The 19,726-nt window shown below is 37.9% G+C and overlaps 1 protein-coding gene across 1 annotated transcript; it reads right to left on the minus strand.

The window, feature by feature from the left end:
• Positions 1 to 1,303: 1,303 nt before the first annotated feature.
• ZBTB49 (zinc finger and BTB domain containing 49) lies at positions 1,304 to 19,714 on the minus strand. Its single transcript, XM_083861412.1, has 8 exons — positions 19,649 to 19,714; positions 18,114 to 18,287; positions 14,974 to 16,079; positions 9,510 to 9,556; positions 5,616 to 5,689; positions 4,773 to 4,855; positions 4,524 to 4,685; positions 1,304 to 2,649 (listed from the first exon to the last, which is right to left on the minus strand). Exons 2-8 carry the CDS (start codon positions 18,263 to 18,265, stop codon positions 1,973 to 1,975), a joined length of 2,301 nt encoding a protein of 766 aa, XP_083717538.1. The 5' UTR covers positions 18,266 to 18,287; positions 19,649 to 19,714; the 3' UTR covers positions 1,304 to 1,972.
• Positions 19,715 to 19,726: the final 12 nt, after the last annotated feature.

Raw genomic sequence — 19,726 nt, forward strand, 5'->3', positions numbered from 1 at the left:
GTTTGATTTAAACTTATCCTATAGTGACTCTTCAAAAATACAACAGAGAAAGCAAAATCACTGTGGAATCAGAGACAACTAAAAAGTTAGAAGGTTCTTAAATTGCAGATTTGTCCTTTCCAAGCAACAAAATCCTTGTGGGAACAGAATCAAATTTCTATTTTCTCTTGGGATAAGCAACTTTAAAAACAGTTTCTGACAAGAGGAAACCTACAGAGCTGGTGACTGGCAGATACCCACATTTTGCCTCAGGCACCAGTGCAAGGAAAGCAGAGAGTGAGCATGAGCACACGTGGTCAGGGACAGAACTGTAATACCTGGCCTGTAGAATGGCACATGGGCAATTCCCACAGGGAACTGCAGTGTTCCACAGGAAATAATGCAAAAGGCAAAGAACGAGGGGACAGCCAAGGGTTTACATATATAAAGTGTTCTCTGTTTAATCCACATGGAACTGTATTCAGCTACACTATGTGCTATTTTTATCAAACACACCCCGCAAAAAGCTTTTGTGTTTTGACTTCACTGGCTGGAAAAATAGTGTTTTTAAGTTTTCTAGTATATGTGCACTACAAGAAAAGAAATGTGAAAAAAAATTCCCAATTTGCTCTCCAGTGCAGCTAATTTTTATTTTTTTTTAAACTGGTCTGTTAAGGTAGTAAAAAAGTTTTTTGTAACATTTAATGATCATTGAAAGAAATGTGTATCTTTTGAGACTCGCACACAGTGTAATGGGCTGCCACTTTTGTTTAAAGGTGTGCTGTACTCTTACCAGAAACACTCTCTCATTTTGAATCAGGTTGCAAAGCAGTTCAGGAAGGCACAGAGACCAAGTAAAGGAAGTAAGGAAGTGAAGCCCCAAATTGTAGTGCATGGTGGTTAACACAACAAGAGATGAAACAACTAGTTTTGAATTCTTGGGGGACAAAAATTGGTGAGCACCTTAAAAAGATAAATTAATATATTTTCCCAGCTTTAAATTTCCACAGAATGTTATGTATCTGTAGCAAGCAGTTTGAAATGCAGCAGTTATTCAAAGCACCAAAGCAGAAAAAGCCCTCTAAGCAATGTTTGTATCCTGTAACAGTCTATTTATTCCATTAATCAGCCAATGTTTTATACTCATTCAAGTACAAGACAACCTACTGGTGTATTGATTGCATTTATTTTACAGTGCAGCTCTTCTTGTGAAGGCATCTCCTTTAGGATTGTAAAGATAATACCTGGAAAAGATGGAATTGTTACTGAAAATCCTTCATAGAAAGATGAAATACATCGAGCAATGTAAAACAATTTCCCTTTATTCACAACTTGATCTCAGCTTTCATTGTACAAATAATCTGCTGTGCAAAATAGTTTATAAAATACTAAAAAAAAGGCTTTTATTGTAAAAAAATAAAATTTCTAGATATACAGTTACTTTGCACTATCACAAATATTGCCCAGTATTTAACATTTAAATTTAATGTCACAATACTCAGGTCCTGTAAACCAATGCCCCTATTGGTAAGAAAGCCACTACTGAAACTCAAGTTCACTAGGGACTGGTTAAGCATTTTCCTCCTGTCATATCTACATCCTTACACAGCTCTGATGACCCATACTTGAAACTGTACCCCTATCATGAACTTAGACACTGGCCATCCTTTCCTCCATAATCAAGTAAAAAAATTCCAAGTTCAATGGTAAATTTAGTCGGCAGCAAATTTTAGTAAATCATAGCAATAACACAGGAGCTACACAGTGCAGTCACAGATCAACAAATGTCCCCATCAGTGCATTTAAACTTTGCTGAGAAGCAGTGTAAATAAAGGCAGCCTACACGTGGTTCTGGGAATGAGCACTTTGATTCCTGTCACTGTCCAAGCCACCTGGCTTAAAAACTCCCTGTGACCTCCCTACGCTGCAGTGCAATTGCAACCACGTTAGCATGAAATGCCTCTGAGATGTTTTGGTACAGTCAGCTGAGCCCTCATTGCTCCAACTCGCTTTCATTTTGTAAAGTCTTCATGGCCAAGCCCCAGAGGGTCATGCTGGAGAAGAAGGGGCCCTCGTTACCCTTGTAGGAGGCAGAGGAGGCGCGGCTGCCCAGGGGCTCAGTGCAGTGGCCGTCCAGGCCAGCCACGGAGGAGCGGATCATGGGAATGCCATCGGCCTGCAAGGGCTCCTCTGCTGCAGACACATCCACGTCTGGGTAAGCGTATGGTGGGGGTGGAGGGGGAGTCTGCTGTGCCTGGGCTTTCAGGAGTTTAGCCGAGTCCACGCTGAGTTTCTCTGCGTTTGCAGAGTCGTGGTGCTGGATCATGGATCGCAGCTTACAGTAAGAATCCGCGGAGCCGTCAAATTCGGTGGAGTTTCCAGCTGGATGGATGGGAAATTTAACAGACACCGGTAACAATGTAACAGACATTTCTGGGCCAAAAGAGTCAGAACTCTGCGACTTGTCCAGGTCGGAGGTTTCAATCCCTGGAGCAAACTCCTCGAGCGCGGTGGGCCCCTCCTCAGAGGCCTTGCAGTGCATCTTCTTGTGGCGGCGCAGCACGGCCGAGCGGGTGAAGCACTTGTTACACGTCTCACAGGTGTAGGGCTTCTCCCCCGTGTGCGTCCTCACGTGCCTGCGCAGGTCACCCGAGCCTGCAAAACACTTCCCTGCAGCACACAAGTGATGGAGTCAGATACTGTCCTCAACACAAGTGAATAAACGTGTTTTATTTACAGCAACTATCAAGCAATAAGGTATCATATGCCCCATTATTTATCTAGAACAGGTTCAAACAAGTTCCATCTATTTTTACAATTCCGTTAACTTGTTTCTTTTTCTTGATCTGATTTTCTAATTTGCGTTTCCCAATGTATGGGTTTAGCTTTTGTCTCCAGAGACAGGAATATCCATTAGTGCTTGAAAGCTGTGAGTGCTCCCAGTTTGTTTCAATCTTCATGGAGAAAAAAAAATAAATTAAACTATCAATTTAATTTGTCTGTCTGGAAAAACAGTATGCTGATAAGCTTCTAAATATATTCTTCCAGTGAGAGCTGCATCATAAAAGGAAATGGTTTATTCATTACCAAGGAACTACTCTCAAACTGCTGACAAAGTTAGCTTTTTTGTTAACTTTAGGCTAACATAATGCAGCAGTCCTTTTTTATATTTTAGCCAGAGAATGTGTGAGAACTGTAATTTTTATTGCTGTAAATATTAGAATACAGAAAAATATTCAAGTGTTTGTCTACCTTCAAAGTTACAGACTCAAATAAGCTCAATCGCCATACAGCTAAGAAGAGAGTCTGAGGCTGAACCAAGGCAAAGTGTAGAACAAGCAGAAAAAGAGAGAATTCATTTCCCGAATTGCCACATGACCTCACATTCTTTAAAACAGTAGAAATGAGATTGTGATTTTTATCTTTTATTTTGCGAGGACCAATACCAGCTGAAATGAACCGAATTAAATGACTGCCCAATAAAACTGCAGTCTCAATTTTATCTCAATTTTCAGCAGCATGCTTTTTATTTTGCTGCACAGATTTCTCTTCAGAACAACCATTAAACAGTGATGATAAGATTAAAAATTGCTGGATTTTTTGCATAGTGTGAATGATTTCTTAATGCTTCATCAGATCCTCTGTACAATTTTTGCCTTTTCAGAATAAGATGACTTGGCTAAAATCAAAATATTCAAAAGACCACTTCAAGACAAAATGAAAATAAGCCTGTTTCATGACAACACAACTGATTGTTTTTACTTTAGTATCCATCTCTTTTCTCATTCTGATGCAAGGTCTCCTGATAATATTGGCTTTTTCTTGTGCCTTAAGACAGTGCAAATAAAACAAACTGCAGATGGATTTGAACATTTGAAGCTATCCTCCTCCAAAGCTGTTTCCTCAGAACATGAACGAAATTCTGTCAAAATAGCCAATAATGCCAAAAAAATAACTACTATAAGATCAGGATGGACCTGATCAAAAGCGATTTTCAGACCTCCTAACAATATAGATTTTGAAAATGGGTGTTCTGAAATATTGATCAAGTTTTGATTTTATTCCAAAGGCTGAAGCAAAGTAACAAAGGGTTGTTATTATCAAACTCTGTGGGTGAATGCAGTTAAAATCAAACGGTATGCAATTGGAAAAAAAAGAAAAGACCCTATCAATAGCCAAGTGATGTCAAACCTAACTTTCCATCAGAAAGGACTATTCTGAAAATAAATCTATTTCTGAAGCGGCTACTATGAGCAGCTCTTTAGAAAATATGTTAGCAAACACATACAATGTTGTTTCCTATTACATCCTTCCTCTAATTTTCAACTGAAATTCTCTTTTAAACTTATGAGAAGTAAAGGAGTTTATTACACCTAATGAAAGACTACGAAGCATGCAAGACAGAAAATTTTGTGACTGACTTCCACAACATGGTATTTCAACTTAAAACAGTTTTGATTAATTTTTTTTTCTGCTGACAAAGGAACATTTACTCATAATTTGAAGAGCAAAGACACAACCAAGCAATGCAGAGTGGACCTTACCACAAGCTGAACAGCTGTATGGTCTCTCTCCAGTGTGCCTTATCCTGTGCTTTACCAACTTCCGTTGCATATTAAATGACTTCCCACATTCATCACAGGTGAATACTTTATCTGCTGTATGGGTCTTTTTGTGCTCCTTTAAATTACTGAAGTTACTGAAACCTAGAAAAAAGGACAGGCTCTGAGATTAAAATGACTCCTCACTTTTCAGCCAAAAAACTTGAGGCAGAAGCTTTGGTTGTTACACACCTCTGCCACAGATATCACACAGGTGAGGTTTTTCCCCAGAATGGATAATTATATGACGCTGAACGTCACCAGAAGCAGCAAATCTGTAACACAATGCAGAAACCAAATTAGTGTCTTTATAAGGCCTTTATTTCCCCAAACTATCATATGGAAATTGGCTTGAATGAATGCCTGATGTTCTGAATGAAGACTAAGATCTAAAACACAAAAAAATGGATGCAATTAGGAAAACAGTTTTGAACTGACAATGTCCAATTAAATTTATGCTAGAAAAAATCTCCAAAAAAACATTTTTACCAATCATGTTACTAATTAATTCTGCACTTTATGCTATTCCTGCATTAGTGTATTTTCTGTCACCTGTTAGCTAGCAGAATTATTTAATGTTTTGTTTAAATTTGTCAAATTTCCCATACTTCAGAATTCCATAAAATGTAAAAAAAAAAATGTATCACCAAATAATAATAAAAAAGTGAGGGAAAGGCACAAAGCTGCATGATTTATTGTGACTAACACTGTTCAAAATACAACAATATACAACACAATACATATAACACAAAAAAATACACACAACGCTTTTCTTATGTACATACCAATACACAATAAATTTAGGCCACAAGCTCTGGTGACATGATTATCTTACAACAAATCAATTGCAAACATTTATGTATTTTAATCCCATCAGCGCACATTTAAACCCAGCATCTTCTAAACAAAATTGAGCAGCACGCTGCCTTAGCTCTTAGCCATATTAGCTCTGCCATGGTTTGTAATCAAGATAAGTAGAGAAACATGAACAAATTGTTTCATGTTAACTTTAATAAGGTGAACAATCCTACTCACCTTTTCCCACAGATTTCACAAATGTATGGCTTCTCACCAGAATGTCGACGTAAATGTGTCTGGAGATTACCTGCCTGAAGGGAGAGCAATTTAAGCATTTAAATTCAGCTTGCCTGTTGTTGTATACAGATTAAAAAAAACCAACAATGATGGGAACTATGAGACTGGCTTTTCATTGCTACTTCTAAGGCAGTGAAGTCTACAAAGCATGTATGAACTCAAGCATTCTTATCTAGTAAAGATAACCATGTACTTCAATATCAAATTGTCTATGTATGCAATTATCCATCGACAAGAAGAAAAATAGGGAAAAAAATAAAAACAAGAAGCCTGAAATCAAATGCTAAGAGAAAAAAAGGACTTACAACTGAAAGCAAATCCAATTATAAATTAAAATTATACTATCTAGAATGCAATGAAAAAGAAAACTTACTAACTTACTAGCAATATGGCTCATTTAGTCTCACATTCCCTGTCCTACAAATAAAGTATTGTTTCACAAGGATGTCTGAATTCATCTGCCAAGTGGTTAAAAAGAAAAGAATAGGGTGAGCAATTTTTTATCCATAAAATACTCAGATGCTCCAAACCTGAAATTATTTACTCATACTTAAATAAAACAGAACAGGAAGTACAGAAAAGAACAAATGAGACTACTGCTAACAATTTTATTACATATCTTTCCTCCCTCAATCCTCTAAAAATCATGCTAGTCTAGCCAGCAAACCAGACAATGACTAGATAAAAACCTTCTTACTGAGTCCAACTATTTTTGAAATGTTTTAAAGCCACTGGTGCTTGTGAATGGCTACTCCACAGAGTCCAGTTCTCAAACCACAAGACACCTTGTAGAGGAGCTGCAGATGCTCAACACATTGTGCACACTTCCAGAGTCAGTTTTTATACCTTTTTGATTGATAATTGCCTGGTTTTTATTTAACTAAGGAAACATCAAGTAAGTCCTTTACATTGGGAAAGAAATTCTGGGATGCAAAGATTATCACGTCCTCATCAGTCACAGTAAGATAACAAAAATAAGACCCAGACTATTCCTTCTGATTCATTTAGATAATAAATTACCTATGATTATGACCTGTCACTGTAATCAGATCTTACACCAGAAGTGAAGTACTGCAGACACACACACACACACACACACACACACACACACACACACAGAGGACAGTATCAAATCGATCAGTGTTTGAGCCCTGGAAGAGCTTTCTCTAACTCCTCTAAATTTTTTCAGACAATAATGGGACTGAACAACAGTTTTCTAAGGCCAAACTTTCTAATACTGAAATCCACTCAAAGAGAGGCATTAGGTACTTATTTCTGGGGGAGAAGATGAACCATGGAATAATTTTTGCTTTTCAAAGACAAGGGATTTTATGCCACAGTGCATTTTTGAAAAACGTAGAGAAAAAAAGACAGAACATTTACTTCTATCCATGTCACAAACAAACCCTACAATGGGCTTTTAAAAGTTATTCCAGACAAAGACAAAAGGTGAATTTGAAGTGCAACAACTATTTTGAAATAGCTCCCACAAAGGCATATTAAGTAAGAATGAAAACATTTTACAGAAAGCAGCAAGTAGATCTGTTTCTTTATTACAAGCCTATGTCCTTTCCTCTTAATGAGGGCAAAGCTTGTTACTAACTGTGCTAAGACAAAAAAAACAGTAAAAACATCATTAGCTTTGTATTCTTTCTTAAGCTTTAAAGCTGGCACACAACCTTGGTTAAAGCATCACATGCCATTCCAATAAAAAAAACCTAAGGGGACTTAAGTTTTTTCCTTGCATTTCAGTGTAAGAAAAAAAAAATTCAGAAGAATCCTCTAAATGGTCACATAGACCTCCTCACAAATTTGGAAACCAGAGAGATACACCAAACTTAGTCCTTTTGTAAATGGCAAGCTTTCAAAGTGAAGCAACTTATGCACGTGGGCCCCCAAAAGAATCTCTGCAGGAGGAGGTAAAACGCAATATCCTGGATCACCAGCCAGAGAGGACTCACATCACAACAAGCTGTGTACAAGCAGTAAGGGAAGATCAGGCTTGGAAGTTAAAAAGGAACGTTTTCCTCAAAAAATCAAAGGTGTTTTTTCCCAACTATGAGTTCCCACATCAATTTCCCCTACTTTTCATTTTTTGCTCCACATTCCAACACACTGCACGTCAACTACATTCAGCAGGAGCAGACATCCCACCAGGCCCAACAGCTGCACTGTCTCAAAAACACAGAACATGAAGGCTTAAATAAGAAAAGTGTTTCTATTTTTGTGCCTGCAGACAGAGAAGACAAAGGACAAGATCAGAGATGGTATTTTAAGCAAAAAGTAGATAGTAATTATCCTTGCATCTTACTTTCTGGTAAGAGGAATCTTACTTATGTGCAGGATTCAAAAGCAAGTACCTCAGCAATATGCAAGACCCCTTTACAAGCAGATAAAGAACTGCAGCACAGAGGCAGAATGCTCTGGCTCCTATGCTGGATGTGTAGGGATTGTCCATGAGTATTTATCTACCTACACCTTCAGGCAAGTGAGGTAACAGACCAAAAGGAAGTTGTTTGGGAGGGTTTAATTAAAAGGCAGAAATTTCCAGGGGTTTTGTTTGTTTCTGTAATTAAAAAGCAGTAAAGCCTATTTCATGAGGAGTCTGTCATGCTGGTCATAGACTCTGTGTGACACGTCCCCCCCTCTTCCCCCACTGGGGTACTACAGAATATCGCCCTATTTGCCACTCTAAGTACTTTCAATGGAATTTGAAATATTCATGTTTTTCTTTTAATAACTAGAAGTTCAGACATCAAAATAAACAAAAATGCACTTTGCTTAAAAAGCATGCCCAGTTTTGCTGAAAATTGCATAATAAGCATGATGAAACAGTATTGCTGATTGGATGCAGTCTTATATTCAAATTTAGCAATGAGGTGGAGGACACAAAGGCATCAGATTCATGGTTCAAACAAGGCCCATTGGGGGGCTGTGAAACTGAAGCAAGAGCAGCACAACCAGTAGTGGGTGAGTAGGCAAAAAGCACAGAGCTCTAATTCTTAAACCACGTACCATAAAAAATGCCAAAGCTATTTGACAATAATTATGTAATATTGGTATAAAAATATGCACCTGTTCATTGTCTGCTGTACTTACATGTGCACATCTCAACCACAAAATCAGAAAGGAAACAGACATTTTGGAAATGTCAGACAACTAGGCACCAAATTTGTAGGAATACAAGCTAATTGTTGCATCAGAACAGGAAGTAAACACTGAAGGGAAAATAAAGCAGCTAAAGCTTAGGCCCTGTACGTAAGTATGGAATTTCACAAGAAGGTTTTTTTTAATCATAGCTGAGTTTTGTCACTTCAGACAGCTGGTGGTGTTCTCACTGAAAGAAACTCTGCCCAGTTATATGGATACAAATTCTTTTTATCTGACTCAAATCTACTTAATAATTTATGCCATTTAGGAAGATGAAACTGTACTGTGAATATGACATTATATAAAACTTGAACCTGCACTTTTTTCAGACACTGTAAAAATACTATTCCCAACATACCTCTAAGCATAAAGCAAAATAACAGTTTGGAAATGAATGTCCTTTGTATTTCAAATATAGTCGTGGCTCTGTATACTTAAACATTCATCTGAAGGTAAAATGCGTAACACATCTACTGAGAGCAGACAGAATCAAAGACATAGAATGCATCAAAGAAATCTAAAACATTCAACATGTTATTTTCAAATAAGACATTTTAATAATTTATCCCTAAAGAGAATTCTTTCTTTGAAAAAAAAAAATTCTAAACTTAAACCCAAGATTTTTAGATTCAACACAGAGATGCATTTCAAGTGTAAGTACCATAATATATAAAATATTCCCACCTGTGAGAAGTGTTTCCCACAAATGTTACATTCAAAAGGTTTCTCACCTAAAAGAGGAAACAGAACATAGAACTTCTAATAGTTGCAGTAGAACAGAAATGTTTAAAATTGGTACACTTCCTTTTAAAACATGTAATGTAAGAATAAAAAATATCCCCAAAAGGACACTTACCCATATAATTAAGGGGAAAATCAGAAGGGAAATACAGCTTTTACCACTAAATTTGCAAGGCAGACTTGCTCAGAATTTATCTTTCAAAACAAGTAGAAGAGTTTTGATATGAATGGGTGCAGTTTTTAATCTTTCTAAAATACTTTTGATTTGAAATAAAAGGAGTATTATACCACCAGAAAGACAAGAATAGATGACAAGGCCCAACAACAACAGTGATGGGAAGGGCAGCTGTTTTTTCACTTGCACAAAGACACATTCTTACAAAGAAGGAGGAACGAAGGGAAACTAATTTGGAAGAACTGTGTTTTCTGATTTTAATGTCTGCCATACATCTCTGCTCAGCACATAGCCATTCACTTCTAGAAAATATACATTTGCCTTCAAATTTTCATCCTATACAGAAGTACCTGAAGATTACCCAAGTATTTTGCTCCAAAATTCTGAATTTATATATGTAAAACTGCTATCCTTGAATCTCCAAAAACAGATTAGCAGCTTTAGTAAAAACTGGTGCAGCCCACTTTAGCTTTTCAAAATAATTTGACTCTCAATCTAGAATGTGACTGTACAACACTTCAATTCTCTTGCTGTTCATTTAAGACAAATGTTTTTGTAATAACTTTTTCTCCTCTACAGTATTTCATAAAGATGTTTTTTAAATTCCTCCTGCTTACTTCTTGGTTTCCTAGTTTTTACAGTGTTGATAAAATTTTATGTGCATCTTTTAGAATTTTGAAAACAAAAATGATGCTCAAATACCATTGATTCAATGACAGTCACATTTATCACCATCTTTCATGAGTCTAACTGCACATTTAAAGGACATCTATAATCTGTCCCACATGTGCAACAAAACTAGTGTAAATCCATGTGGTTTTGAAAACAGAGTATTTCCAAAGGGAAAAAGAGATCTTACACTGTGTTTCATCTTGGTCATGATTAAAACAAAAATCTGTCTAATGATTTTTATTTACTTCTTTAATTTTCCTGACTTTACAGAAGGCCTCTTGGCTTCTCTTCCATTAAGAATTTTGTACATCAGTCTTTTTCCTTCATCCTTCGAAATGTTACAAGCAACATCTACCATGTCCAGGTGTGGGAATTCTGTTTTCCTTTACTGCCAAATACAGATAAAGTTCTTCCAACATATTTTAGGATCAAGGACTAAATGCAATTCTCTTTAGATTTTAAAACACAGAATAAACATACAGTTATTCTTCATGTAATATATGTTACTTCACAGACTGCAACCTTGCAGTTAGTCCAACAGCTTGAGGCTTTTTCTACTTTGACTACTTAATGAAGAATGGAAATCTGGCTGTTTTAAAAAAGGTTCCCTTCAATTAAAGATAAAAATTATGAAACCAGTAAACCAACTATAAAGTCACAAAACTATAAAGAGCACTGAGGCTTGATTTAATTATGTCTTTAAACTTGCAAAACACTAAAAATTCTGATACTGATTAACACAAATATAAATGAAACCAATAGGGAGCCAGATCTGTAGCAACCGGGAAGGATTTTGAAAGCCTCAAGATAAAAGGAATCAAGGTAAAAAAGCATCAAGATGATAGGAAATGGAGGATGAAAAATACTAGTAAGGATTCTTTTTAGAAATTACCTATTAAAAAAAAAAAAAAAGCTACTGGAGACTTAAAGAATAGTATCTGAACAGGAATCCACTCTGAAATCACTAGAGGGAGAGGGAAGGAATTGGAGGCTCCAATTTCTCCAAACTATTATTGTAGGCTGCATGCAGCCTCATTCTAACTGTACTGATGTACAAAGAATTGGAGGTTTTTCCCCCTAGATAAAGATAAAAGAAACGGGAGTTTTTGTGAAAAGAAACATGAAATTACTTTTTGGAGAACAATTTTGCACTTCCACAGAATTCCAAACCACTGGGCTTATCAAGCAACCTACTGCTCAGAAGCAATTAAGCCTCACTGTACCTGAGGGTGTATCAGTAAGAGTGCAGCTAATAAGCTGAAGATTATTCTTCTCTATCTATCACTGGTAAGACCATATCTGGAGCCTTAGGAAAAGAAGGCAAACAGGAAATCTTACTGCTGTCTGCAGGCTTGGGAAGGCAGATGCAAGCAGGTTGTTCCTGGTACACAGCCTTAGGACAAGAAGTGACAGACACAAGTTTGATCATGACAAATTCCCATCAGAGATATGAAAATAATCTTTTACCCCACGAGGGTAGTCAGACACTGAGAGTGATTGTCTGCAGAGGTTGTGGAAACTCTGTCTCTGGAGATGTCCAAAATTTTCACTACACAAGGTCATGAGCAAAACAACCCGATCTAATTTGATGTGCCTTGAGCAGGAAACTGGAGCTGATTACCTCAGGACATCCATGCCAATTAAAAATTATTCTATAATTCTACAACTGTCAACAAATTCCAAACAAAAAACCTCATCATCTGACAACACCAGGATTATATCCTTCTTGTTCAACACCCTGCAAGAAGCTAAAGTACACAATAGTGGGATCCACGGCTAGACCAATAGAGAAAAAACAGGAAAAAATAGTAATTGAATACAATTTAGACAGTGCTTAATCCAGGGGACTTTACTTTTGAACCCTTGGGCTGCCTCATACTTTTCTGTCTTCTGTTCCTTCCTTTCTTGTTCACCGTTCTGCAAGAAGAGGTGAAGATAAAGTACACAACAGAGACCAAAGCAGTGTTGTGTCAGCTCCAGAGGAGAAAGGCATGAAGGCAGAAGTGGTGTTCTTGATGAGATCACATAGGTGAGGAGCTGTACTCACTAAGGCAAGGAATGCTGGAAGTTGCTCAAGCAAAGCTGGGAATGAAAAAGGTTGAGGACCAACAATGGCAGTGCTACTCTGTTCCTGTTGCATTCCATCCTGCCAAGAGCTCTTTCCATTGGCCTGAGTTTGTTTTGGGTTGTTCTTTTGAGATGTTCCCTGAAAATACATAAAATACTCCAACAAAACCACTGGATGTTCCTGGACAGGTATGGATTACATAAAAGAGATTTACTTGCTTCCTTTTTTTCAGACAAGTCAATATAATAATAAAGAACAAATAAATTATAACATTCAAAGTCATCCAAAGCCAGAGCAGTAAGCTCTGTTTAGAGATTCCTTTAAATGTCCATGAGCAACACAATTAAAACAGCCAGACATGCCAGTAAAATGACTGCTGAAAACAGTCAGGCTGCCTTCACATAGAAAACTCATCAATGAGTAACTAATCAACACGGTAACTTGTAAATTCTTTAGCAGTTCCCAGCCTTCAGGGAGAGAATTTCACACGTGTTTTTTCTTGACAACCAGACCAGCACAGCACTCGTGTTGAAAGAATTGTCATTTTTGGGTTAAAAACAGGTTTGCCAGTGTGACATCCATTTCAGCTTCCTCCCATCTCTTCCTTCATCTCCTTACAGGGAAGGCTTTCAGTGAGCACTGTAATACCTGAATGCCTGCTAACCCTTTTGCTTAGCTCTAGAAAATGAATGTTTTAAAATAAAATTGATTAGCTGGCAATCTGCTGTGCTTTCTGAAGTGACAGATGAATAGAAATTGTGTTTAGCATACACTTACATTACTTAACTACCAGTGTACCTAACAGTAACAATGCAGTTTGCCCTGTACCTTCTGCTACAGATCTTTCCAATATCAACATCCTACCCACTCTTTTTGCACTAGTTGGGTATTTAAAAATAAATCAACATGAATAACAAGGAAATAACAGGGAATAATTCCCAAAAATAACAGGGAAGCAAACATGCATTTCTAGCCATATCCTTGGCTCAGTATTTGCGTCCTTTGATGTGCCTATTATTTGTTAAACTTAGGCTCTTACACTTCTGTTGTCTTAGCACATCCATAGAAGGATGCTAATGCTTTATTAACTAGCATTCAAGTCTGGAACTTTTGAAAACTACTGGAAGAAGATGGTGTGTGAAAACCAGCAGAGAATTCCCTAATCCTGGGGTCTCTCTAGCACAAACTGACATGTTACTGCAGTCTCTCCCTTAGCTGGGACTTTTCTAGATGCTTTTGTCTTCTGTCTGATCACCTATTTTCCTGAAAATCTAGGATATTAAAATATACCTGATGATACCAGCTCAAACCAGATAAGAAGATTCAAAAAACATACAAGGCAAAAAGAGACTCTAGATAAGAGGCATATGCAGCTCTTTCACAGGAGAACAAAAGTCTTAGAAACATGAACATACAGAACCAGTTAAAGCTAGTAATTGAAAACTTCAGAAAGATAATGGAAAATGTTCATATTTTCAGTTTCTGGGAAAATTTTCCTATGAATAAAATAGAAAAATAAACTCCTAATTCTAAGGATAAATTAACAGATAAATTAATGTCTGCTAAGAGAGTTTCATATTTAGTGTCAAAGTACCAATACATTTATGATTCCAAAGTAATGTTTATTTGACAAGATTGAGAGGTGCATTTGTATATTTAATACAGGGAAAAAAGAAAAGCAAAATCATTCAACAGCATAACCAGGAGTAATACCATCTCAAGGACTTTGAATCAAAGGTGTTACCTGCCTAGCCAAGGTAATTCTTAAAAACTCTCCTAAAGAAGCCTATCTAATAATAAGATACGCTGGTTAAATTGAACTGACAAATTAATTAATTTGAAATGAAACTAGGTCTTGTTTTTTCCTAGAACAAAAAGATACTTAGAAATAAATGTTAGGTTTAAAAATATTACCTGTGAGTTTTTAAAATGAAGTACACTAACTCAAAATTCCAATTTACTCTACAGACTGCAAGAGCCTTACTCTCTAGGTAAACACAATTAAAGTTGTTTTAAGGCACACTTCAACAGGTTAGAAAAAAAAATACTACCAAGCCCCAATAACCTGAATGAATATTTGACCAGAGGGAACAGAGATACTCTAGTATACTTATAGTACCATTTATTTGTTTACACCTTTTATTATCATCTGGTTCAAACATCCGGGCCACCTGACAAACTGACTAGAAATGACTCTTCTAAATGCAGGACAAAACCAAAGTTTTCACTGAAATTCCATTTTCATCGAATTCACATAAAGTTCTATGAAAAAATCCCAAACATATAGGAGAAATCTTTTCTACAACTCCCAGCGAAACTTGGTATTACAGTTCTTTATTCCTGTAGGATTATCCATTAAAAAAAAAAAAACAAAACACAAACCACAGCCTTTTGCAAGTAGACCCTTAACCAGCATCTCTGAATCAAGAGACACTGCAAGATATTCTCTGTAATTGAAACTGGCCTGCAGACCAAGTAACTGATAACTGTACCTGTGTGAGACCTTTTATGTAGCTCCAAATTGCTTGGATGTTTGAAAGCCTTCCCACATAACTCACAAGTATATTGTTTCTGTGACTGAAGAGTCTGTGATTGTCCTTCTTGTTCCAAAGGACCTTGAGATCTTTCCACTTCAACACCTTGTTCAAAATTCTCTGAATTCACTAAATCTTCAGCTTCTTTTTCATCAGTAACTCTAACATCTGTTGTGTCTGTGCTACTTTCATTTACAGGTTCAATTATTTCTGTTATTCTACTGTCATCTCTTTGGGGCTCAGGCAGCTGCTCTGCTGATTTCTGAGATCTTAGGAAATTTAACTTTTTCAGGTGTATTGCCTTTTTCAGGCGCATCTGTCTGGTGGGCTGCCCAACTGTGCCCTCTGCATTTTGGTCTGGAGCAGCTTCACTTGCAGATTGAACCAGAAAGTTTGATGGTAAATGATCAGAGGTTTCCAGAATACACTCAGAGTGATTGACAGTGCAAGAATTATTCTCCACTGTGTTTATTTCTGTAGATGTGTTGTAAGAAAAGGATGGTTCTGCTCCTCTCTCATGATCAGAGCAAGCATTTTGTTTATAGAACTGTTTGCTGTAAAAGTTGCGCAGTTTATAGTAGTAACTTGGCTGTTTAAATGGAAGCTCTGTGCAGTTGCCATCTAAGGAGTCTTGTGGTGGTTTCTGTCCATCAGCTGATGGGGTGTGCAGATGAACAGACTGAGATGCATGTGAGTGGTGCTCAGCCAAGCCTTTGTTAGTCTGTGTGTCAGCTGAGCACTCAGGCAACAGGTTTGTCCCATAGCTGTCACTGGCACAGCTGGTATCCGTACCCAAAGAATTCTGCAGTGAAAACACGCTGTTACACGGCATGCTGGCTGCCTGCTCCACAGCTGTGGAAGACTTTAAAAAGGTGTGGCAAATGTTCAGCACATTTTGCACTTGGAGGCACTGTGCAATGTCCAGCATAGCTTGCACATTGTCCTGACTAAGATCCAGGTGGGAAGTGTACATGAAGTCCAGGATCTGGCCTATGCCACCTACATTTTTAATGTCCAAGTGAAACACATCATTCTTCTGGCCTGAAGAATTCTGGAAGAGGGTCCTGATAAAATAAGGCAAATATTTAAATACAAACACAAATAATTCACAAACACTTCAATAAGAAAAACATACATACATCTCAAATAGGCTGCTTGGTATGAAACCCTAAAGCCTTACCTAGATTGCTGTGTTTTTGAAGATAGATTTTTCAAAACTGCTCAATTACTTGTCTTATATATTAGTCCTACATTAGTGCACTTGAAGTATAAATCAAAGTAAATGATCCTTTATCTAACTTTAATTGTGCATTTTTAAAGTTTTTAAAAAACACCCTATGCTTGTGGCTTCTTATCCACCACTCTTCATATATTAGGTGCAGTGGTGTATTTATGGACAATTTGCAGAACTGGTTGACTCAGAATGGTTTTCCTCCTTTCATCATGGCAAATCAAACAGGGCATAAGAAATTTTCTAGAAAAATCGAGAAGACAGACCTCAAAGTCAGCTAAAGTCTTCTCTGAGCTGGCAACTGAGCTTTTCCATCGAACTCTATCAGTAAGCTCATCAAAGTGTTTAGAATTAGTTCTTTCTCCACAAATATACAAGAGGATGGCAATAATTAACAAGAAGATGGCATTATTTTCAATTTATTCTCTCATATCAAAAAAGGGACTTTTTTTTCTGGTACTGGATAAGAACCAAGTGAAAGAATAATGAAGAGTACAGGTACATAATCGTAAAACAGCAGTGCAACCAATACCCACCAAACTGTCAGTGAATTCTTAAAGTGAATGAATTCACAGAAGTTCTTACTAATTGACGTAAAGTATTCTCAGCATCAGAGATGTAGTTCTTCACATGCACAAGCAGCCCTAGATTAAGTGGGTTCATACTTTCTCTCAGTCAAGAACTTTATACCTTCCCATTAAAATCCTGATACTCCCACAGTAAACAATGACATATAAATGGGGTCAGGTCACTCACATGTAGTTACTTTCCTACACTAAAAAATGCTCCAAACTTGATAGTTTCTCTTTGTGGGCTAAATCCCAAATTTGGTTTTGTTTAAAGGTGGGCATGATATCAACGAGCTCTAAATCTTAAGAAAACATGAGTCTATGCTGAAACTTTAGAAATGCAGGGGACACTCTGAAGACAGTGCCCACATCCAAATTCTTTCATAAATCTAGATCATCCTATCTAAATTAAAACCAGAGCTACAATGGACAGATCTGGGTTGAGAGCCTAAATTAATTAGCCACTTATATCCTATTGAATTTTAATAGGAATTGAGCTCTTAGTTCTTTTTAACAACTTTAAACATTTGGTCTCTGAGCATAATTGCACTTCATCAGCAGTACACCACTAGAGCAGAAAAAGGAACCTCTTATCTTTTTCCCCTGGTCATAACATAAAAATAGGTTTCTTATAAATGAATTAGCAGTGAAGCTTTAGAGAGGTTTCAAAAAACAAGACCTAAAAAATGCCAGATCTAACAGCTTACTCATAATTAATATAAAACACTAAGCTGGGAGATCCAGCACCCTCCAAAGTTTGGAGGCACAAGTGAGGACAGTACAGGAGGGGAAGAATGGACCAGCTGTATAGTTTAAAACACAGTTGTTGTCTCTGAGAATCAGAATGAGCAGGGATTTGCTAATAACCTATATAGTCACATTTTCTTTAGAATATGCTTGATGAAACAATTCCCATTATTTGGAAGTGGATATGTTTAATCAATTATATCCCTTATCTGGCTCTGTTTATATACTCTACTACGTTCCATGTAAGCAGCTATCTTTTTCTGGTGAAACACTGAATGCAGGTCCATGCCAGAATCCTTTATATGAAGCACCATAAGCAAGTAAATCAAGGAAATGTCAAAATCAAAGAACATACTATGAATACTTGACACAACTTTATCTCTGGACAAACAATTTCCCTGTTCTCCTTATACTCCCAAGAGTATAAGAGTACTCCCAAGAGTACTCAGACAGCGACCAACAGAAAAAAAAAAACCAAACCCTTCTCAGAGAAAACCTCGGCCAAGAGCCTTTAGTTAACTTTTCAAAGAGAAGAATTTTCTAGCACATACCTGAAATATTGACTGAAAGCAGCTAATACATTCTTGTGTGCTTTGAAGCAGACACCCTTCACCACCAGCATGCAGTCACAGAGAAGGCCCTGAATGCGCTGTTCATGTAGCTGCTGCAGAAGATGACAGCTATGGCTAGCAACAGTGTCCATGCTAGAAAACCACCCAAATTACCTGCAATGAAATAAAATGCTAAGGTGAATATTAAATTGCAAAATTAACGTAAAATATTAAGAACATTTTTACAATTTGTTTTAGCTTTCAGAGGAAAGCGACTTCAGTTTACACCTGCAATTTGATGGTTAATGACATTTTTCTGGTTAAAGATGAGTTACAGTATCACTCACCAACAGATAGACAGCAACACACATATGAAATATTGATTTTAATGGAGCCTTGTTTACAACAAAGAGCATCTGCAAAAATCTAATGGTGCTGCCAATAAACTGAGCTCCATAATCACAAAAAAATGCACCCCAATTTAGACAACTTCCACAATGACTAGATGCTAATGCAAAAATATATCACACGTACAAAATCAGTAGCACGTATAGAGGAAAACCTCAGTTTCTTCATCCTCTAAACTCAAAAGGGAGAACACAGAACTCGTAATAGTTGAGATGCTTGTTGCTGTTCTAGGCACGTACATTTCCACTGTGGATCTGATTAATTAGACACATTACCATGTTATTATTTTTAATACAATGTAATATATAAATGAAAAAATCCCCTCTTAACAGGTTGAAAAGAGAAGTCACATTCCAACACAACACATTTACATTGAATCCTATACTACCTTGTTTTTTTTCCCCTAACAAGGATGCAATGCTCCCGCTGTGTGCTTGCAAACATGACAATTCCAGCTATTAGGACAATCAGAATTTCTAGTCTTCTAACTAGGAATGAAGGGGAAAACCTCCCTATTGTAAGGAATGAAGCAGGAAAACCACCTTCTGTCAAGCATGACCAGACAGTGGTCGCCGCATTCCAAAGCTCATAAACAATAAGGGTTCTACATTTTAATTTATCCTGTTTTACTGTGTGATTCCCTGCCTCCTGCTGTATTAAATGGGGAGAGCTATTATATTGTGCTTTTTCTCTATTAACGCTTATCATGTTTTGACCAGGCTTTAAAACGAAAGAAAGCACATCAATCTGCTTTCTCTGTGAACATCTCCCGCCACGGCATCCTGCGATGAACTGGACAGTGAACTGCCCCTCACCCATCGGGTGCGTGTCTCCCCGGGGCCGGCGGGACGGGGAGCGCTCCGAACGGGGGAATGCCCCCGGCACAGCCGCTATTCACGGGCAAGTTCCCCTCAGCCTTATCCAGGGGGAGCCCAGGCTGGAGGTGCCGCACGGGGAAGGGGCCAGAGGGAGGGTTTGCCTCACTGCGGGCCGCCTTTGCCCGGGGCCAGGGCGGGCCAGCGGCGGGCCCGGGAGAGCACAGGGACACACAGCCCCGGGCGGGGAACGCGGCGCGGCCTGGCACGGGCAGGAGGGCAGGAGCCGGCCCTGCCCAGCCCAGCGCTTACCGGCTCCGGCCACCTCCCAGCTCCATCCCCGCCTGCGGCCGCTTCCGCCACCGCTCCTCCCCTCCCCTTCCCCTTCCC

The sequence above is a fragment of the Zosterops lateralis genome (genome assembly GCF_965231275.1).
Source record: "Zosterops lateralis genome assembly, chromosome: 5".
Taxonomy (NCBI): Eukaryota; Metazoa; Chordata; class Aves; order Passeriformes; family Zosteropidae; genus Zosterops; species Zosterops lateralis.

Bases quoted from the DNA above. Each gene is read 5' to 3' on its own strand.
- ZBTB49 (XM_083861412.1), bottom strand. From the start codon at position 18,265: ATGGACACTGTTGCTAGCCATAGCTGTCATCTTCTGCAGCAGCTACAT. The intron at 5,690-9,509 runs GTGGGAATATTT...CTCTCCCTTCAG, and splicing joins GTGGGAAACACTTCTCACAG to GCAGGTAATCTCCAGACACA. The intron at 4,856-5,615 runs GTGAGTAGGATT...ATTGTGTTACAG, and splicing joins TGTGAAATCTGTGGGAAAAG to ATTTGCTGCTTCTGGTGACG.